Raw genomic sequence first — 23,899 nt, forward strand, 5'->3', positions numbered from 1 at the left:
TCATGCTTTCATCGAAAAGGAAACCACGAAAATCGACCGCCTTCTAAATTAATGATATGCATCAAAATGGGTAAATATCATTAATGAAAAAAATTGGGTACCGGAGCGCGGGCTTGTGGAACCAGAGTTTTCTATGATACGGAATCTGGCTGTGAATAACCGTAGGTAATTCCAACACAGACGCTCTCTGGTTCGGTGCTATACAAATAATTATTCTGTTGATATGTCGGGAGTAACCGACACCGAGGTTTCAACGTTGTTCCACGATACATACTCCGGATCAATGATTCCTCCTCGTGGGTTCTAATCATATCGTACGGTCTCGAAAATCTGAGATAATATTCGGGTTTCGTGTCGGGTAAATGAATATCGTCACGATAATACGCTGCGATCTTTTCTGTATATTGGTTTGTTCATAGTCCCGGCTTCGTGCCGGCAGATTCGAAATAGAGAAAACAGAGTTTGTAACACGGAACGCATACCGAGTTGAGGAAGTAAGGAACACACGATGTTTCGTTTTCTGATTGGAAATACTTCCTTCTATTTACCAATATATATAATGCACTATACAAGTATATTGTGGAGTAAATACATGTAGGATATGAATTACCATATTTCTTGGCCTATCCGCCCATGGCGCATATGTTTTCGTAATCGTCAAACGGATGCAGACAACGCATGTTAATATGGGTTTAAAAAAAAAGCATAATATCTCCAAAGAATTGACTGCAAATACAGTCAAGTCCCGTTTTAACGAATACCTATGTAGCAAAAATCTCGTTTTAACGAACACTTTTCTAATCCCCGAGATAAATTTACATAGGAACAATGCAAAAAATTTTTGAATTCCTTTATAACGAAATTTCGTTGTAACGAAGTGATTTATCTGGTCTCTTGGAGTAATTCATAACGGGATTCGACGGTATTTTCAGTCTGATAGTTAATATAATTCCATTTCAATAATTTTTGTTTCTGAAAGAATTTTCATTATATAGGGTGTCCCATAAATTCATAAATAATGGATAAAATATTGCAGGAATTGGTTATTTAAACGCTGTTCGCGAAAAAGTTATTCCCAAGAAGGAGGATTTCATTTTCTTTTTTGACAGGAAAAAATTTTTCAGTGCAGTGTTTCCTATTGACGAAAATTTGAACTATTTTTTCTACACCAAAACAATCTGCCTTTGTAAGAATATATTTTGAAAAAACAAAAACGCATATTAAAATATAGTAATTTCCTCAATTTTTATACATTTTTAAAGCATTTACGAATTTATGGGACATCTTGTGCACGACATTTGGTTTTAATACCAGTCAACAGTATTTACGTCAAAGTTAGTTTATACTTCGAAAAGAAAATGAATCAATGAAAATTTGCGGTATTTTATTTTTGTTTCGGAGCCACTGTATGTTATCATTATGCTATAACAAAAAAAATGCGTTTTTCTAAACCTATCAGTAAATGTTTAGAGAATTTTACTTTAGGGCCGTTTAAGTATTACGTCATCATCGATGGGGGGGGGGGGGTTCCGATTTGCTGACTTTTGATGAGAAGGGGGGATTTGGATAATGCTTACGTCATCAACCACCCTTTATGAAAATATGAGTCAGGATTCAGAGGGGCAGAGCTGATGAAATTTTGCTGACAAGGGGGGGGGGGGGAAAGGGGGTCAGCGTTTTGCTGACAAGCTCGGGGAGGGGGGGGGTCAAAAATGGCTGAAAATTTGCTTACGTAATACTTGAACGGCCCCTTACGTCATGCGTACTCAAGCGTAATGATTACATTTAAGCCTGGGATTTATCCAGATAAAACTTCATATAATTTCCGTGTGTGTTTGCGATTATTTCATGCTGGGAGTTGGCAAAACCGATATAAAAATGTCAAGAATTTTGTTGTTTGCACCAATATATATATTTTTTTCAAATCAAATTTATTCATTTTCAACATACAGAGATTTGATATTATTGATATTTGATATTATTTGATATTAATTATGTAAAACATATTTCCCATCCAGAGGCTTTGATGCCTGTAAGGATGATTGAAAATTTGGAAACCAAAAACACTGTTAACTAAAAATATTGTTTAAAATGCCTATTTTTTGCCAAAAAAATATTTAAAATAATCATATATAAATTATTTAAAATATTTTTTTTCCTCAGGAAGAAAAAAAAACATTGTTGTTGAAATGTCAAATTTATAAAAATATGCCAATTTTTTTTTCCAAGGGTAGTTTCCATGTTTTGTATATTTGTCGCCGTTGTGAATTTTCTTTTTTAATTCATATTTTTTTAGGTTTGGGCATTTTTATTCTCCTAGATACACATTCCCCAATATATTGACTATTAACATTTTATCGCATGACATTCAAATATCTACAAATTCAATTTCATTTTAACTATTCAAAATATTTTTGATTATTTATCAACTATTCTCAAATAAATTTTTGTTGTTAGACTACCGGAAAAATAAACGGTAATAATTAAAAATAAATTAAATAAAATCTTGTAATGGTGCAGCACTTAAGTTAACTATTTCTCTTTTGACTGCGACGTTAAGAAATTTATTTTTACTTGAATAAGCTAGTATGAACGAATATGGCAGTAAATAAAGTTATTGAAATGATTAATGCACTCCTACCATACATCACGACGGAGTAACTTGGTTTCGAGCCAATCCATTCTTCATATAAATAAATTTATGCAGCTAATTTTCACAGCGGTTTTTTTTTTTTCATTATCGTTCTTAATTAATCTCTTGGATAATGCGTCAAAGTTTTTTCCCATCGCGTGAAGCATTTATCAGATGATCATGTTGGATCTTGTTCAACACGGACTCTCATATCTTTAAACCTCCACTTGATCTTCAGATCGTCGACTATTCTTGTCATATTCCCTCCAGGGGATCCAACCAACTATTATTCTCTTCACGCGGATCTATGTCGTACATTGAACAAGATTGTTGTAATCAATACCTTTTATTTATTTGATGTGTACTAAATGGGTTTTCTTGGCACCTTTTCTCTTATTTCTGGTGCATCCTTTGCTTATTCTATCAAACAAATTGCGAATTTAGCTGATAGCATCTTCTCGTGAATTCTGTCTACAGTACATGCATTCTGTCTACAGTACTGCACAACGTTTCCCGTTCGCGGGACAAATATTCGATATTGCTATCGCTTACAGTCCAGTATTACCATATATATATATATATATGTTTGTATGTAGTAGTGAGTTTGTATTTCTCATGAAAATCAACGATTATATATATATTATATTCATTGCAACACATTCTTGCAGTAGCTCTATATTTCCTGTCATTTGGTTTTTTTTTCAATGATTTTTGGCAACTTTAATTTCCTTTTAATATTTTTTTCCAAAAAACTTTCAACTTTACAAACAATTTTTCCTACCTTTGAAACTTTTTGTCCTTAATTGGTAACACTTTTCTCCCCTTTGACTTTTTAATACTAGAAATACAGACGGGGGTCTGTGTGACCCCGCGCTTTCTTTCTGCTCCCATATATCAAGCAGGAAGAGCCAAATGTTCAAAAATTTCTCGACTTTTCCAGATTTATCATATGTTCTTATTGTACACCAAATCTTTTTCAATTATCTTTCTTAACAAAGGAGATACGAGGCAATATACCTAGAAAGAAGGATGGGGGGGGGGAGTCCCAATGACCTCTCATGTTAGTGGTATTATAAGGTATATATGTGATAGAACACATTCACCATATAATACCACTAACATTGTCACAGGTGATTTTTATTCTGGTTAAAATTCTTCCTATGCAGTGTCTTTATCTCATACAGTGTAACCTCCATTCTCAGACCTTTATCGCATTCATTCTTATCTGCAGATGTCGTTCAGCAAGTGTCTCGGCTTTTTTTGTCAACTACTTTTGACATTTTCTCCGATGAATTGTTTGTTTCGCAAAGTAAACATATCTACGTACACTGGTGATTGCTGTAGAAATAGCAAGAAGACGCAGATTCACCGAATAGGAAAATTTTTTTTTAAATTTGGCAGAAATTGCGTGAGAAAAACGCAGAAGCAGTGGTAATCATGAGAGTTCAGAGGATAATGAAAATTACACCAGGCAAAAGATTTGCAAAGCAAGCAACAGTGTTGATGACGGAAGATTAAGTGGTGAAATTATGCCTTGAACGGTGCTCCATGCTTATGCAGAATTAAATTATGTTGGAAACAATATAAACGCAAACTACATTGAAACCACAAAAACAGCCTAGACCTACACCCAAACGCCAACTGCTTTCCATAAATATCAAGGATCTCGACAATATCCTGCCTTTTGCGAAAAAACTACTGCAGATAGAAGTGTCTGCAATATTCGTGAGGTTCCTCACCAATTTTAGGGCAAAGGATACCAAAAAATTTTACGAGAAACTTATTTCTTGCAGATACTTATTTGAGGGATAACTGTGTGTAAAGGGGCCCGTGTGTTGATACTTTTCTACTGGAACACCTTTCGTGGACCGCTTCTGGTCCGTGGGACGGAGGTGAATCTTTTGTCTACAATATAACATCAACACATGCTTGGGATTATCTTATTGCAGACAATACTACCAACCCAGCTGGTCAATACAATGATTTTTTTATTCTTGTAAACGAATCAAATATTACTTATTTCAATCACATTCGAATTGATTCATCACAAAAGAACCAACAGATAATTTTGCATCACTTAAAATATAAAATACAAAACTGAATTAGTCACATAATTAACTTTACATTTTTACATTTTTCACGGTGCATTACATCTCATTTTAACTTCTTAAATTGAAAGAAATCATCAAATAACACAAGTTATAGAAATCGATATATTCGTAGATCAAAACGGAAACATTCCGATTAATATATTCAGAAAAAAAATTGAATTATTAAAGTATTTCTTTTTTTAAATATGAAGTAAATCGACTTAAATTAAATTTAATAAAATTTTGAACATTTTAATTGGATTTTCGATTGAAGCGAACATACCTATCAAAAAAATAGATATATTTTTCTTTAAAATACGTATTATATTTTTGAAGAAAAAAAAATTAAATAAAATATGCGGAACCGCTACTCATCTCTCCTCTTTGGTAAAATCCAATTAATATTTAATATTATTATTCTAAAGGATTTACCATCTAGTAATTGATAAAAAGAAAACCAATTTTTTTCCCCCCCAATTCTTCTTTTTCATGATATTCCTATAAAACGTGAATCGCTATTATTCCAGTATTGAGGGTTATTCACAAGAGGATTAAATTTAAGTTATTCACATTAACGTTGGGAATATTGAATAAGAAAAATCCCGAATTTTCAGGCAATGAGTATCAGAAATCCTATCATGATACCAAATTTAATTTATTTTTATCGTAGTAATATCATAGCAATTAGCCATAGCAGTATAGTTATTTCGTATATATATATATGCTTACTGAAATTTAAAGAAAAATGCCTGTTAAAAATTCATTTTTACATACTTTCTCTTTAATGTTATCAAACAAAGAATAAAAATTAAATTTATATTATATAACGTTCCTGATAATAATATTTAATCTATCGTGGAATCGTTTTCGCTTACATTTTGTATTTTCTGCTGTAAATGTATATCGTAGTAATTATGTTTTTTGTTTTCTGAATGTATTATACAAACATCCAATTTTGACAATTTTAAATGAATTGTTCGCATATGACAGCCATTGTATTTCAGGTGCATTAAAAAATAAAACCTTATTAATCAGTTATTTCTATTTGATAATTTTTGATATGAATTTATGAATAGAACTTATGATTTTTGAAATTAAAGAAGTAATAATTCTATGTCATATCGTTGTATATGTCATTTATTTTAATCGTACATTATATATTATGTATCTCTGAAATTTATTTTTTTTTTGTAAATTTTTCTTACTTTTATGTAAAATAGGAAATTTAGGTGATACAGCATTTCAGTTTTAATCCCTGTCTTTCTGTGAATGTGTTCATTTAATTATATACGTTAGTAATTTCAACCAGTAACTAGTAAACAGATGCTTTTAAAGAAATCGTTTCTCACTACCTAATTTGCATTTATAGTATTTTTGTATTTATCCATTTGAAACCTTGACCCCGTATTCGCGGGGGTTACGTTCCGGGGGTGTCCGCGAATACGGAAATTCCACAAATAACCGAAACCATAGTTTTTTTTCCCTTGCATATCTCGTGTATTCAATAGTATGAGATGTGACTGTTTCTCTCTTGGGAGCTGCCACGGGTCTAGTGATGACAGTAATGTCATTAGCGAGCCATCCTAAACATATGCAACTCAAATTTTGTAAAAATACACACGAATGACGATATCTAAGTGTTGCAAAAAATTTCCAATAAAAGGAAAAAAAACCACGAATAGGGGGGGGGGGGGGGGGCGACTGTATGTAAATGAATATATGAGCAAATACAAAGGCCGCAACAAGCAAACTACTACTACTAAACTAAACTTGCACCTCATCCATATTCCTCTGCGGAACTTCTAACGTGGCACATGTTGGAATGTCGTGTCTGTGTTGTGAACCTAACGTGAAGGTTGTTTCTGTGTAATGTTTGTTATAGCATCCAGCGCATTTCCAAGGGCGCTGACTGAAAGGGGAAAAAAATTTCAACGAAGAAACTGAATATCTATGACAAAAAAACCCAAAAAACTAGAACAAATCTAATGCATAAAACTACATTTTAGCAGAATAATTTCACGTTATATCAGATTTTAATTTTTCGTCGTTATTACATGAAATTTTAAAGAGGAATAAACAACATCTCGTTATCTCATAGGTCAATGACATTATGCGGATAATTATAGTAAATTAATATTCGCAATGAATTCGAAAATTTGAATTTAGTTTATTGAAACTCATTACAGTTTTATTTGCATAAAATATTAATTATTTTAACAGAAAATTACTATTTAAAATCACATAATATCTCGTTATTTTTCTGCAACGATTTTTAGAGAAATAATTTCTAGTAATAAGTAAGTCACTCACACACACACAATGAGAAAATTTAAAAATTCTATTCCACACTTAAAAAACTTTGTTATATACAGTGACCCTATTGTTGACTCTCCCCTTATGCTTAGTAGCCAGTTCCCATTTTACATTTAAGCCAGTACTATTATTCCCATCGCGTTGTGTAACTTCCTACTGAGATTGAGGTCTCCTTCTATAGTGAAGAGCAACCCCAAATCCCCGTAGTAACCCAGGGTTAAACATATTCTAATCTAATTAGAAGTTATTGAGAGACTTGAAAATAATTACGTATACTCCCATTTAAATTTACATTGAATTTATTTACATTATTATGATGATTCATTACAGATTACACAGGTACATGCACATTAACAATTAACTTTTTCAGTGATGTGGAGGCACTTATTCTAAAAACATGACAATACATATTGAGCATCACTTACCCCTTTAAAGATCCTAGACCACAATTTCTTCGACGTCATCCTTCTGTCCTAAGTTTCTGACTCCCTCTCCCTCTGATCTAACACTCCAAACTCTCTCTTAGTCTGCGGAATTCCCCTCTCTCTCCGTTAAAATCTCTTTATATTTTGATTGATAATTTCAACTCCACCTTTTTGCGCTATTTCAAGACTTTCCATTCGCTCATCTTGAAATTCTCTTTTCCCGTCTGAACCACTTTTTAGTATTAAACATAATTTCATTGGCCCATCTCCTTCTCTGGGAAAATCTCACATTCCCATAACCTTTGACCCTACCATTTACTTTAGATCCGCTCCACGTCCATAGAAACCGTCTAGACGCACATTCCTTCGTAAATCAATGCATTTGACCAGCGACAAAGATTAGCCTTATCTTATTTTTCATAAGATTTCCAGTGCCACGGTCTTCAGCTTGACACGAATATTATTTTACCCACCTAACGTTCTCAACTAGGGTACCGTTTTATTACATTTCCTTCATTATCTCCGACTACATACAACTGCATTCCAAAATATAGCTTTTCCCATAAATTCAACAGTCTGTCTCCTGGGATTAAACTTTCCCATCACATGCGATTCACTATTACCCAAAATTTTGCCTCCTGACCTACATTCTTATACTATAGTAGGTTTCTTTTACCTTCACTGTAACTTCTTACTTTTCTTTCTTTTTCTGCTCGTTTTTCCATGAATCACTACTACTATTATATAATATCTATAAACTATTTCGATTTTCCCTAACTACCATCAATTAACTCATCTCGTTAAGATTAACTATCTTTAATTAACTCATCAAGTTAACATTCCTCCCCTTGCCGGAAAAATTTGCTCACAGCAAATTTTCAATCCTCTCAGCCTGGGACTAGTTAACTACTGAATCATTCCTCCTCTTCCATTTACCCTTTCATCATATTGTTGATTTGAATTGAAACAACAATACTGTATACTATACTAGGCTGGGTTGGGGCAAGTCATACTCAAAAACATATAACTGTTTCATGATAAACACAATCATACTTATATCATTCATTTTACAACACCATATAATGCAATTCTTTCTATAACATTTCAAATACTGCAGCTAGAATGATTATTACTTTCTACCTTCACCACATATCGATTATGTTCAGCAAGTACTAAAATTATTTGACTTCAAGGTCCACAAATACTTAAGGGTTACATAAGTAATAACATATATTCTTTCAAAACATTAAAATATTAAATTTACTAGCACATGAATAAATATCCCTCAACTAAAGCTTGCAATTAAACATAAATGATAAACAGAAAATCCATTTGAAAAATAGAATATGTGATAGGACAACAGATCTCGCTAGCATCATCTTCCAATGGGAGAATCATAAGGTGAGTCTGCTTGTACCTAAATAAATCATATATACAATGACCTTCTTCATTTCTTCTTATCGTCTACATAGAGAAACAAGAGTAGAACAACTGAAAATAAAAATAAATGTCGTTAGAAATGTCATTAAGATAATTCTTGAAAAGTGTGACAGGAATGTATTGGGAAGTCCATTCCAACCGGAAAACCAACGATCAGGAGATACTTGTCCTGCGTAAAACTGCAATGTAGTTAAATTCGGATGCAACAGTTCAATGTCTGCAGCTTCTAAGCAAAACGACAGCGGCTGGCAAGTATGTACGGTACGGCCATAGAGACATAGCTTGTCGGAAATGCACCTGGTTTCCGCCTTAAATTCTACCAACTGTTTAGTGGGTGTAGATTGTAGTCTCAGAGTACTAGTAGCGACCTCGATTCGTTCAAACTTGACAGTCACCATGCCCTCAGCACACGTCGAATACGCCATGAACGTCATTCTGGCGAGTGGCGCACAGGCATAACAGCCAGTTGTCGTGATTTCCTCACTTTGAAATTTAGGACACACTGTTCTTCTTTCAACTACAATGTTATAGTTGTCAAAGATGAGTTGCACATTCACAGGTTTGGTGAAAAGCAGCTCCGATTTCAACTGCTCATTTTCATCAATGAAATAATAATGATAGCCTATGGTGCGAGGAAGCGCAGCGACTTTGCTATCAATCATACGGTTGAGCGCGGAATTCTTCATGTCACAACGAAGCAACTCCTCATATGCACTACACACGATGCTACTTTCCGCGAAAATGAAAGTTTTTGTTAGTGATGCATTTGCTTGAACCTGCCCGATTGCGTTATCTTGAGGCACCCCTGCTGGCGAAACATATTCCATATATGCTTCACGTTGTTTTCCGACACGCCTAATGAGCGACTTCTGTATAAGTTGAGTCGGTTGATCATAAGCTCCTAGAACTTTTATTTTTATGCCGTTCGTTGTAGACATCGCGTAATTCATCACAGTGGCTTGTGATGTTCCGTTCATACTTTCCTCCATTTCGAGATCGTATGAGCAAGTATACCCTGTAATCGCCCTGATTTCGTAGGTACGGAGATAGTCTGGAACCAGAAAAGCTCTGTAAAATAAACAAGGTTGCGAGTCTATTATATGACACGACGATGAACCTCCATCAATCGCAATACATCTGTTAATTCCCGGAAACTGTTTAGATTCCGTTGTTTCGGCTGAGAACCTTTTACCAGAAACACAGTGTTCTCCCCAACCGCACATAACATTTTGAGGACACGCTACCTGTGCTACCGCCTTCAATTCCGTGGGAAATGTAAAGTACATCCTCTGAGTATTCCATGAGCATCTAACTTTATTCAGTTTGATACTCAATGAAAATAAATTATATTTATTTTCGTCCTGAAACCATAAACAGTGAGTGTAATGTAAATTTTCTAGTGTCACCGTCGCTTGAGTGGTCATTTTACATGATTGCGCATCGTGAACATCTTCACACTCTGCCGTAGTCGATTGCACGATTAAATGATTATTGCATAGGGTTGATGAGGGTTGCACCATAGCAAATAATGCTATTAGTACCAGCATGTTCACTGCATGCTCTGGCATCCCTACACGATTAAGGTACTCTTGCGTTTGTTGTACTGAATTTCGCAAACGATTTCCCACATGAGCACCTCCTATCATCGTAATTCGAGCCGTTCCTTTAATCAATCGAAATATCTGGTAAACAACCACCACTGTTGTTTTTACCACTTGGAAAATCGCCACCAATGCGGATTTTAAGTAAATTATTGTTATTGAAGCTAACAATATACACAGGGTGTAGACGAAATATGCTGCCGTTGCTGGAAGACATTTCAAATGCTGAAATGCTGCTATACAAAAGAAGCACGGTAACTTTCTGCATATCGTACGACCATTGACGTGCAGCTCCTCTCGTATCGTGTGACCGCCTTTCTCGGCTACGAAAATAAATCGCAATGTCCCTGGAAAACGAAGAAAGTTTTCTGGAACTACGGCTTGAGTAGATGTGAGATTAAAGTGAATTATTGTTTCCAGGCCCTCTTTACGCACGATCAAAAGTCCTGGAGATGACACTGCCACAATAGGATCATGAAATTCCAAAGTTTCACCATTCAAGGTGAATATTGCCTCCTCTTCATCAAGTAGCGACCTTCTATGACGTTGATGTGTTTGTGAGTATTCTAATGGGTGCTCACAAAATGTTAAGGATATTACGCGGGGTTCATCAATTCTTTTAACACCGTCATAATGAAAAATATTGGACCGACCAACCTTAATGTGGCAAAAGCATGCTGATTCCCTACTGCAATTTACTTCTTGGCAATACTCGGCAGTTCCATTACAAGGCAACTGAGTAGTGCACGCACAAGGAAATCCATCCTTATCACATTCGAAGATTCGTGACGTTCCAGTTAATGATGCATTTTGTGATATTGTGAACAGGCGAGGTGTAATGAATTTCTCCTCCGTTAGTGGTGACCAAATGTAACTAATCCACTTTTTCTGGTCACACTGACTACATAGCTTTGAGATAGCACAACTATTTCGTGGGAGATACTCGAGGTATTCTTTGGGGACCGCATGGGAACACTTCTTAGTTCCTTCATTAAACAAACAATATTCTGCGTTGTGTTTGAGCGCCACCACTGGTAATAGCGCCAGCACCAAAATCTGAAATTAATTGAATGCGTTTAAGGTATAATGCTTGTGTTTTTTTTTTTTTTTTTTTTTTTAAAATGGAGAAGTCATACTCAACAAATCCTGCCATGCTTCCTTAGTCCCTCCACTTCACTGCATTAAGTCAATTTAATATTACTATTCATTAAATTAACATGATTTACTTTAAATTTTCTTTGGATTTTTTTTTTTTTTTCTCAATTCCTCACCTCAATGACATTTAAGAGTTTACTCGCCAATTTATCAGCTAATCGGTCCAGCACCGTTTTTTCCGACTCTTGTGATGCACTAGGTTGTGCCATCCAAGCAAATAATTTATCAGCAATATTCATATTATTGCTACTCGCATCATTACTAGTTCCACCTTCCAACTCTCCATCTCCAGCAGGATTGGTACTTTCTGCCATCCTGTCAATAGAATTCAATTTTTGCACTCTACCATACACATTGCGCGCACGTAAATTGTAACGTGTTGCCTCTGAATTTGACTGAGTATCAGCCACATTCGCGGCAGTTAAGCTGCTTTCGTTTTCGGTTTCATTTACACTACACGCGTCATCAATAAAAGATAACTGTTGGGGGTCTACGTGAAAACTTTCTGGAGAGACATGGTTTCCCAGCTGGTTTCGGTTTCCCCCCTCTGCATTCGGAGGCAACTGCGTCTGTCTTCTGGGGATTATGTACGAATGCCATAACTCAGGCAGTTGTAACTCCCCACCATTGGCTTCATTTTCTTTTTCCTCTTCGTCGTCTGAATTTCCCCCTGCACTTACGATTTCTACTTCTGACCTGTCCTCCACTTGCGACTCATTTTCCCTCATTTCAGGAAATGGGTCATATGGCCTATGTAATGATACTTTCGTGAGTCTATCCGAATGGACCAGTTGAATATCTTTTGGTTTATGTACGTTTTTTATTCTAAATAACACTGGAGATTTTTGTTCAATGATTCTATATGGTCCCGTGGATAGCCTACATAACTTATGAGACACCCCTCTTTTGGGTTTCCCCGGGGTAAATAAATATACGGAGTCACCTAATTTTAACTTCTTGTCAACAGCCGTTCTGTCGCGATACCGCTCTTGACGTTCTGCTGCTTGCAGCATGCTAGAACGTACAAAATCATGTGCTTTCTGTAACTTTGGCAGCAGCTGCAATACATATTGTTCATGCGCATAATAATTAAAAACTGGTGGTTCTTTCAACAATTCCCCTGCCGTTACCATATCTCTTCCAAAGAGGACAAAATGTGGTGTTTCCTTTAACACCGCATGAACAGCACTTCTATAAGACATTAAAACATGGGGTAACATATCATCCCATTCTTCGGTTTCCGTTATCATGCACGCTAAGGTATGCGTAATTGTCGCATGACTCCTTTCATTACTGCTATTTGTCTGGGGGTGCAATGCTGAGGTAGCTAAAGGTTTGATCTTCAACTTCTCAAGCATGGCACGAAAAACTGACTTATGCAAGTTTGCACCTCTGTCTGTAAGACAAAATTGAGGCCGTCCATATCGTGCAATAATTTCGGAATAAAATGTCTTCGCCAACGTTTCAGATTTCGTATCTGGCAATGCTATGGCTTCAATAAACTTAGAAAAATTGTCCATCATGACCAAAACATATTTATTCCCCGACATAGTTACGTTGAATGGTCCCATAATATCTACCGAAACTAACTCAAACGGTTCGGTTGGAATAAAGTTCCGTTGCAATGGTGCTTTCTTATTTGGATTATGACTTCGTCTTTCTAAACAAATGCGACAAGTGTTAACGTGAATTTGACAATCTCTATAGTATCCCGGCCAAAAATATTGACTACGCAGTCTTTCAAATGTTTTGTCGAAACCCATGTGACTACTCAAATTATCATGAATTTCTTCCAATATTTCTTTTCGCATTAAAGTCGGTATTACAATTTGTTCAATATACTCTTCTCTGACAGGCCTAATGTCTTTTGAAGCATAATGGCATAGCAAACCATTCTTCATAAAATATGCCTCAACCATCTTTTTGACTGGCTCTGCATTAGCCGAAGTTAACATGTCTATAATTGGTTTTAAATGTGGGTCCAGTTTTTGCGCTTCGCGTATTCGATTTTCTAACGAAGTCGAGTGAGTTTCGACAGTATTTATCTGTCGACTTAGACAATCGGCGACGACATTGTCACGACCCGGTTTATGAACAATTTCAAAATCGTATTCTGACAAATTCAAACACCATCTCGTCAATCGTGGATTATGTGTTTTAAGGTTAAGCAAGTATTTCAATGGTTTGTGGTCACTTTCCACAGTAAACCGTCTACCTAATAAATAAGGTCTGAAATAATTGATACCCTCCATAATGGCAAGTAATTCTTGTTCAATTGCTGGATATTTCTGCTCAGCCGGTTTAAATTTTCGGGACATGTATGCAATAGGATGATTTCCCTGTTCATACCGTTGATATAGACAGCATCCGATTCCTATCTTACTGGCATCCGCCGACATTATAAAGTCCATATTAAAGTTAGGATATGCTAATACCGGTGGATTTCGTAATGCTTTCTTTAAATACTGAAAAGCTTCTTCTTGACTCCGACCCCATGTAAATGTGATATTTTTCTTAGTCATATCCGTAATAGGTTTTGCATAATCCGAATAAAATGGTATAAATTTCTTAAAGAAATTACACATTCCGAGGAAACGTCTACAGTCCTTGACTGTGCGTGGTTGTGGAAATTCATCGATTGCTTTTACATTATCGGTATGTGGACGCACACCGTTTTCGGAAATGACATGTCCTAGATATTTAATTTCTTTCTTCAAGAAATCACACTTTTTCGGTGCTAATTTTAAGTTATACTTTTCAAGCAATTGAAAAACTCGCTCTAATTTCTGGATATGGGTTTCTATATCAGGACTAGCTATCAAAAGATCATCAATGAAACAATGAATATGTTCGTCATGTAATTCCGACAATAAACTGTCAGCTAGACGCTGAAATGCTGCCGGTGCTGTTTTTAACCCCATTGGTACAACATTGTATTGATAACACCCTTCTTCATTGCTGAAAGACAGATGTTTTCTATCATTCTCATCAATTTCGATCTGATAATATGCACTACAAAGATCAAGACTACTAAAGTATTTAGCACCATTTAATTGTGCCAAAATATCCTGAATTAACGGAAGAGCATATTCATCCGATTGAATTGCTTCATTTGTCTTACGAAGGTCAACACACAATCGATACCCGCCATTTTTCTTTCGTACCATAAGAGTGGGAGCTGGATGACTACTGACACATGGTGAAATAATTTCACTCTCTAACATATCGTTTATTTGCTCCCTTAATTCCGCTCTTAAATGATACGGAGTTCTATATCGTGGGGATTTCTGTATCGGCGTTCCATTCCACGGTATTTTGTGCTTTGCCAAAGTAGTTCGCCCGATTTCCGTAACATCTCTGGCAAATACATGTGTATATTTCAAGAGCAATGGTAATAATTTTCTTTTTATTGCCGGTGATAAATTATTTAGGTCAAAATCCTGTTCCGACAGTCTAGGCAATGTCTTTTTCCTTAATGGAATTGGAGCCTCTCTAACATCATCTTGTTCCGAAATCGTCCCAGTTCCCAATTTTGTACCCTTATTCACATGCCTGGGCTGTTCAGACATATTGGAAATTAATATTTGAATTTTCCCAGTCTCGTCAATTTTTCCCACTGAGTTTGCTACCCACAAATCACTCAGCTTATTGTTTCTTGGCGTAACCTCTATTTCACTTCCATATTCAAATCCTGGCACATTAACTGTAATCACTTTCTGAGTACGCGCGGGCACCCAAATTTTATTAGGCATTACTAAATTTACACATACATTTTCTGCCTGCGACACTGTAGCACACCCTGAATTCAATAGTTTTATTTCTGTAAACTTATTCTTTAACATGCCCCTTTTGACATCAAAAACAAAATCTCCCTTTTGGAGAAAATCATAACCTAAAATCATCTTATAATCCCTACTCAGCTCATACTCGGAGACATATACTTTATGATTCACTTTGAATTCTCCCAAATTTATAGGTATGCTATAACACGCTTCGTGTGGTAACGTCTGGCCAGTTACACCACGAATTTCAATATTTTGATTTCTTAATTGACGACACTTCACAGTACACATTATATTGTTCATAATACTAGAATCAATTACACTAATACAAGCACCAGAATCAATAAGAGCACAAAATTCTATATCTCCGACTTTCACCGTCACAATCGGTAGAGGAAAACCCCTAACCTGATTTTGTTGAATCCTATATACAATGTTTTCTTTTCTATTTACATGTCTTCCCCTACCCCATGACCGTCACTTCCGAGGTCGGAAAACCTGCTGTTTACAAAACCCTGTCTCTCCCCTAGTGCCCCAGTTATTGGAAGAAACCTGTCCCCTACGAAAATCCTGCTGCTGACGGGGATTCCCTCTGCGAAAACAATTTCGCAATAGGTGGGTGGTTGACCCACATCCAAAACACGCGAGATTCCCTCTCGGCTGGAAACCTCGACCCGAAAATCGCGGAGGCACCTCAAACCTCTGCATATTACGTTGAGCTGGAAGTGGGGTAGTAGACATTTGTGGTGGGACCCCTCTTCCCCTACGAGCAAGGACATTTCCTTCTTTTACTTCTCGTAATTCTTGAGCCAATTTTTCCATTGATGTACGCTGGAGCATACTTTCTTTCGCTACTTCCGCTAACATAGACTGCAATGTGTTCAATTCAAAAGAATTGCCCGTTGCTTGCCTCTCTATGGTATTTACTGTACCATAGTTACGACTAATTCCCTCATTTCCCTCTACAAGGGCAGCAAATTTAATTGCGGTGGCCAAATCTTGGGGGTCATGGTTTAATACATGTTTTTGTATTTTAGGGTTCATCCCCGCTAAAAATTGTGACAATTTAGTACGATCTGCCAATCGTTCAACATCTGGACTATTGAAATTTGCTCCTTGCAGGAAACCGAAAGCAGCATTTTTTACACGCGAGGCAAATTCCTTGACCGATTCATTCGGTTTTTGTCTACAACCCGTAAAGTTCTGGAGATGGTAAGTTAAAGGAAATTCATTCTTGAAATGTCTCAAAAATTCTGTCTTGAATCTCTCATAATTTCTTTCCTCTCTTAGTTCCGGACTGTTTGCCAGAAATTCAGCGGCTCTTCCCTTCAATTTTGCTTTAAGCACAATCAACTTTTCTGTATCTGCCCATTCCGCAATTCTACCAATTTCCTCTATAGATTGGAGGAAATATTCCGCCGGATAAGACGGCTCTGAACCGGAGAAACTATTAAGGAGGCCTAAATAACCCGCAATTGTATTTATTTTGACAGCTGCTCTGTCACCGGATGATTCTACTTCATTACTGTGGCTCATTTTGTTTAGTGTTTAATTGAGTGCAAGTACCAGATTCAATTAATTAACTTATTTGAAAACAAAATTATAAACATTTAAAAATTATTTTCAGTCTCCAAAATCATTTATATGTAACGTTACTGTCACGGCACCATTGTTGACTCTCCCCTTATGCTTAGTAGCCAGTTCCCATTTTACATTTAAGCCAGTACTATTATTCCCATCGCGTTGTGTAACTTCCTACTGAGATTGAGGTCTCCTTCTATAGTGAAGAGCAACCCCAAATCCCCGTAGTAACCCAGGGTTAAACATATTCTAATCTAATTAGAAGTTATTGAGAGACTTGAAAATAATTACGTATACTCCCATTTAAATTTACATTGAATTTATTTACATTATTATGATGATTCATTACAGATTACACAGGTACATGCACATTAACAATTAACTTTTTCAGTGATGTGGAGGCACTTATTCTAAAAACATGACAATACATATTGAGCATCACTTACCCCTTTAAAGATCCTAGACCACAATTTCTTCGACGTCATCCTTCTGTCCTAAGTTTCTGACTCCCTCTCCCTCTGATCTAACACTCCAAACTCTCTCTTAGTCTGCGGAATTCCCCTCTCTCTCCGTTAAAATCTCTTTATATTTTGATTGATAATTTCAACTCCACCTTTTTGCGCTATTTCAAGACTTTCCATTCGCTCATCTTGAAATTCTCTTTTCCCGTCTGAACCACTTTTTAGTATTAAACATAATTTCATTGGCCCATCTCCTTCTCTGGGAAAATCTCACATTCCCATAACCTTTGACCCTACCATTTACTTTAGATCCGCTCCACGTCCATAGAAACCGTCTAGACGCACATTCCTTCGTAAATCAATGCATTTGACCAGCGACAAAGATTAGCCTTATCTTATTTTTCATAAGATTTCCAGTGCCACGGTCTTCAGCTTGACACGAATATTATTTTACCCACCTAACGTTCTCAACTAGGGTACCGTTTTATTACATTTCCTTCATTATCTCCGACTACATACAACTGCATTCCAAAATATAGCTTTTCCCATAAATTCAACAGTCTGTCTCCTGGGATTAAACTTTCCCATCACATGCGATTCACTATTACCCAAAATTTTGCCTCCTGACCTACATTCTTATACTATAGTAGGTTTCTTTTACCTTCACTGTAACTTCTTACTTTTCTTTCTTTTTCTGCTCGTTTTTCCATGAATCACTACTACTATTATATAATATCTATAAACTATTTCGATTTTCCCTAACTACCATCAATTAACTCATCTCGTTAAGATTAACTATCTTTAATTAACTCATCAAGTTAACACTATACTACACAATACATTTTTTTTTTGCGAATATGCTGTCCAAAATATATAGGGATAATATGCAACTTAATACTGTAAGGAAAAGAATTTCCCTCATGTAAACGAAAAATATTGGATTTTAGTAGAATATCGATAAAAATTCGGCTCAAATTTCAATTTACGAACGTGCAGGTGAACGCAAAAATTCTTAGGAAACCGTGATTACACTGAACGAAAAAGTGCTTTGTAAACATTTCGCAAAAGCACGGAGATGAAATCTTTCATAAATTTTTTTGCTAAACACTTACCAGGAAATGCAACTCCGGTTATCCAACTTTTTTTCTTTTTGCTCCTGGTTATCATCCTTGTTTGTGAGATGCAAAATATTTTCTTTTTTCTGCCTTATTTTTCACTATCTCTTGAGATTTAGCCTGAACGAAGTTTTGTGACATTAGATATGTAACATTAAGGCCTATATATTTTATATTTTTCATTTTTCGTGGGAAAAAAACCTAAGCTTTTCTTCTCTTTTCTTTGAATTTTCATCTCTAAATTTTCTTGAAACATACAAAATGAGAACTATACACGCACTGGAAAGAAAATAATATGTATCGGGCATTGTGTATTCTGAAAGGGAAAAGATTTCCCGACGTTCTTTTCTGTTCCTTTTGATGGAATAAAACCTTTTTAATACTGTCATTTTTCGAAATATTATTGGCTTGTTTTATCCGAGTATAACATTTCGCGTTGTTATATGTATGTATGCGTGTTCGGGACAGTGAAACCGAAACCTGAAAATAATGCGTTTTATACCCGGTGCTTCCAATATGGGAGGGGGGATATGTATCTTCAAGATCTTATGAAATCACTCATCAAAAGCGAAGATACGGAGCTTTTTTCGGATCCTATTTGCTTTTATTCGGTTGCACATTTTTTCTACAGACATCAAAAAATATATTTTATGTATGATACCAGCGAATAATCCAAGAAATATACGAGAAAGTGGTCTTGAAATGTGTTTCAGATTGAAAATATTATATCTTGAAAATACTGTCGCAGTTCGATATAACGAAGTTGCTTCGTTATAACGAATTCCGTTGTTAAAGATATATCTTTTAATGAAGGATAAATTCATAAAAATCCATGCCAGGGGTGCGCATTCTTTTCAGACGGGGAACCGAATATGTTATTTTTACCGCTGGCGAAACAGAAATTTTTATATAAGGGGTGACTATATGACCCGTATTTTAAGAGATATTACCGTATTTTGGCTGCCCTTACTTCTTTTATAAAATGTCCCCGTTTTTCCTAATTTTTAACGAGGCAATCTTGAAATTTTTGAAATGGAGATTATTTTCGTGACTCATGTGTTATGATAATCATGACGATATCATGATTAATTATAGTCGCATAAATACTGCGTATTAATCTTACATATCTGTGTCAAAAATATGTCTTTTTGTCGGTTATATTTTTACCCATTGTAACTTACAATAGCTCTCTAATTCCCGTCATTGACAATTTTTTAGCAATTTTGGTGATAGTTTGCAACACATCAATTGCTTTTGACATTTTTTTGGTTGCAAATGGCAACTTCTCTTGCCTTCGACAATTTTTTTCTCTGTGAACGAATACTTAATTTATAATTGAACATTTTTCTGCTGTAATTAAAAATGTTTCTTGAATTTGACAATTTTTTGGTGATATCCCATATGGATCCCTATTTTACGTCAAGGAAATATGGTCAGCATAGGTATTCATCGTACTGTGTGAATTGATAGTGGAACTCCTTTCGCGGACCGGACGGGACCCCTTGGCGAGCCGCATTTGGCCAGCGCGCAGGAGGCTGTGCGTTCCTGATGTTAGAAGCCCAGCTAAAATATTTCATTACAAAGAAATTCCCATTAAATAGAATTTCATCATAGAGGGATCTTACAGTGCATTTGAGTTTGTGTACAGTATTAGTTCTTGTAAATGTGTGTATTTATTTTTATAGACATTGATTTTAATTTCTTTTTTTTCAGAAATGGAAACTGTAAAGAGTTATACTGTACTCACAGTGTCTGGACCTGAATCGATCGATACAGATACCATTGAGACCTGTGTCATTCCTTATGAATGAATACCTGATTCATATTTTTACATTAGTTATACGATTTTTTAATTACTTTCACGATATTTTATTTGGCTGATTAAGAAAGTAATGCCAGAAACATGTGAAATGTGTATGCGTTTTATTGATGGGTTTTAAAGTGTTCAGCATTTTTCATGCCGTTCCAAGATGTGGTCTTCCAATGTCCGAAGCAAATCCTGATATGAAATTCAACAATACGTTAAGTACAGTATTGCAATATTTGGATCAGTATAAAATGCAAAGTTTTTAATGTTTTACTCGCTATAAATGTAGCTGAAATTATGCTATGTATTTGTTTATCTGGCTTTACCCATGAAGAGATTTGCTCTGTATTCTCAATTTAAAAAAAATTGAGCATAAAGTTATTAATACGCATCAATTATAATAATAAATTAAATTAAAGGAAATAAATTCATTAAAATACAAATTCAGAAGCCCAGTTTTTACTTCTGAAACATTTTTTTCTTCGTACAAATATACCTTGTAAATAAACATGCCGAAAATCGATGGGTTTTGAAAAATTGAGGTTCGTGATTCCGACACCTGATCATTTCCTTCCCAGAATCTTTTCTATAGATACACAGAAGTTTATATAACTTCTCTTTCTGGAAGAGAGATGGCACCACACACATATTATATATACATATAATCTCGTGAGCGTAATAATACCGCAAGAAATCTCCGCAGTAGCTGTCATCGCTCCTGGTGGCAAAAATGAGAAACAAAACGGGAAATCACGACTATAAACATTGTTAACATTTTGTGCAACAAACGAACATTTTGAGATGGATAATTCACGTACATATAGCTTACACACTTGTTTTTATACTTGACGAATGTTTTAGTTTTCGATCTAGAAAAAATAATATCAGTAAATAATTACTCTTTACTCATGTTCATGATTTTACAGGGAGAGGGGTGCAAAAAGCCAGGACAAATTTAAAAAAAATAATAATAAATTCATTGATATAAAAATATATGATCTTTGTTAAGAGTCCATATCGTTGACAAAAAAACTTTTTCGATGAATTAAAAAATATTCAATATTTTACTCACAGATATCGCTGTGTAACGAAAAACTCGACATCACCATACATATTTCAATATTTATTTATATCTCACACAACAGGCATATGCCCAATTATAATGGAGGAAAATATACAAATTATAATAATAAAGTAATAAATAAAATATATATGCGTATTTAATTTTTGGTTTCACTGCAAGGCCAGTTGAGTAATCTGAGATTGTATCGCAGGCAATTTAAGGGATGTGGTAACGTGCTTCGAGTAAAGTAAATGATCTGGAAATGTGACAAAAGCCGCTAAAGTGATTTATAAAAAATCAGCGGCCGGCTTTAAAGAACTAAAAATGTGTGTCATGCCGCTAAAGTGATCAGTTAGTGTGCTTCTAGCCACTCAAGTGATCTGGAAATGTACCACTGTGGCACCAAGTGCTTAAGTAGCACTTAAGGGAGGATACTGCTTAAATAAAGATTTGGGAATACGCTTGGAGTGCCTTGAGGGATTTGGGAATGTGCTAGGAGTCGCTTAAACTATTTGGAATGTGCTTGGAGTCGCTTAAGTGATCTGAATATGCTCCGCGAGCCACTGAAGTGATCTGCATATGCTCCGCGAGCCACTGAAGTGATCTGCATATGCTCCGCGAGCCACTGAAGTGATCTGCATATGCTCCGCGAGCCATTGAAGTGATCTGAATATGCTCTGCGAGCCATTGAAGTGATCTGAATATGCTCTGCGAGCCACTAAAGTAATATGGAAATGTTCCACGGGCCACTAAATTAATATGGAAATGTTCCACGGGCCACTAAATTAATATGGAAATGTTCCACGGGCCACTAAATTAATATGGAAATGTTCCACGGGCCACTAAATTAATATGGAAATGTTCCACGGGCCGCTTGAGTGATTTGATAATATTTCATAGGCCACTTGAGTGTTTATGTGACTATATATTATTCACGGACCACATCAAATCACTCTGAGGACCGCATTTGTCCCGCGGGCCCATTGGTAGAACGTATATGCTATATAGTCAGCATCGTTCGGTTGTCGCCATCATCACAGTTTGCTAGAGCAGAATATTTGTTTTTACACTTCCAGAAATTTACTCAGGAGAGTTTTCTAAAGTGTCTATTAGCTATTGGAAATGGGCACAATAATTTGAAACTAAGCACAAAATTTACATCATCGATTAGGGAGCGATTCTTCGCGGTTTGATGACACTATTTTTTGAAAGATGTGTCGAATAAATAATGAAATGTTATAAATATCAGAGTCGAGCTGGAACATCTCTCTTTAAAATGGAAATGTTAGTAAGATAGAAGAGGAGAGGTATCCAAAAACATGTGTGTGCGTGTCCGATTCTCTCTCTCTCTATATAAAGTATATATATAGATGTTACTGCCAAAGCCTGAAGTGCGGGTTTTCGCGAGGTGGCCGACGGAGCTGGTTACCTCGTGAACTGGCCAAGAGTTCAGGCCAAACTCCGAATTGCAGAAATGATTTGTACCTTGGCCGGCCATTTCGGGAAGTGGCCGTAGATCCCTGGGCGATAATGGCTGATAATCCCTGGCTCGATGTGCTGAATTCAGAAGGCCAGGTATGAGCCAAATTCAATCATTTTTATCACCAACGTGTGAGACATTTATATATATAAGCCTATACATACATACATAGCAGCTGTATTGCATTAGCTTCATTTGACGAGAGGAAGGAAAAAAAAATTTGAGAGGAAAAAAAACTATAAAAAATAAAATTATATATAAGCATAGAGTATTTTTGCCAAATTTTGTAGGAAAAAAATATGATTACCGCATCGTAACTGTGGTTTGATGGGTTTTTAAATGTCTTTTTTTCTTAATTAAAGTATTTACAACGTCGACATAATTATAACGAAAAAATAAGCCAACTTGACGATAATCCTGAATCATGTTTTTTTCATCGATATTAGGCCAATTCGCAAATTTGGCAATTTCGCGGTTCATCTTGACTATTTTAGGGCAAAATATTAAGATCGCATTTGTGACTCTTGTAAATAGACCATGACACCACCGTGTGTCATCAAATACAAAAGCAAACGATGATTTGTTTTTCATTGTCATGCAATCATTAAATCTTGTTTTTGATCAATTTTTTTAAATTATAATAGTTTTCAATACTATACAAATGTAAAATGCAAGGACAAGAAACCATATTTTATAGAAATACAGATTTCAGGTTTCTAACCGTATTTAAAATGGTAATAATCGGAAAAAATAAAACAGATATTCCATATTACCCGAATGTACTGGCAATATTTTTCTGCCGAAGCCAGAAATTGGTCAGTTCACGAAATGGCCGAAGATTCCTGGCCAAAATCCAATAACAAGAGACATGATTCGGGGGTTTTCGCTAAGTTGTGTATTTTGTCGTGATAATTATGTAACCCTAGTTATATATTACAATCTTAGTCACGGTGC

General features: G+C 35.6%; 2 protein-coding genes across 3 annotated transcripts in view; one reads left to right on the plus strand and one right to left on the minus strand.

Moving 5' to 3' along the window:
* The window catches only part of LOC149063906 (adhesion molecule nephrin-like), a 414,420-nt gene extending 393,061 nt beyond the window's left edge, over positions 1-21,359 (plus strand). For both annotated transcript variants that reach the window (XM_089255183.1, XM_089255184.1), the window contains exon 15: positions 20,309-21,359. The gene's annotated coding sequence lies outside the window, so the exon portion shown is untranslated. The remainder of the gene's footprint in view (positions 1-20,308) is intronic.
* Positions 7,317-18,298, minus strand: LOC149063907 (uncharacterized). Its single transcript, XM_089254749.1, has 2 exons — positions 17,466-18,298; positions 7,317-11,557 (listed from the first exon to the last, which is right to left on the minus strand). Exons 1-2 carry the CDS (start codon positions 17,502-17,504, stop codon positions 8,918-8,920), a joined length of 2,679 nt encoding a protein of 892 aa, XP_089110875.1. The 5' UTR covers positions 17,505-18,298; the 3' UTR covers positions 7,317-8,917.
* Positions 21,360-23,899: the final 2,540 nt, after the last annotated feature.

Source organism: Pholcus phalangioides, unplaced genomic scaffold (assembly GCF_987345545.1).
Source record: "Pholcus phalangioides strain wild (caught in Gottingen) unplaced genomic scaffold, Ppha-v1.0 ptg000042l_1, whole genome shotgun sequence".
NCBI classification, from domain to species: Eukaryota; Metazoa; Arthropoda; class Arachnida; order Araneae; family Pholcidae; genus Pholcus; species Pholcus phalangioides.

Excerpts from the sequence above, each read along its gene's own strand:
- LOC149063907 (XM_089254749.1), bottom strand. The coding sequence starts at position 17,504 with ATGACGTCGAAGAAATTGTGGTCTAGGATCTTTAAAGGG. Across the intron at positions 11,558-17,465 it reads GGTCTAGGATCTTTAAAGGG|ATTTTGGTGCTGGCGCTATT; the intron begins GTAAGTGATGCT and ends AATTAATTTCAG.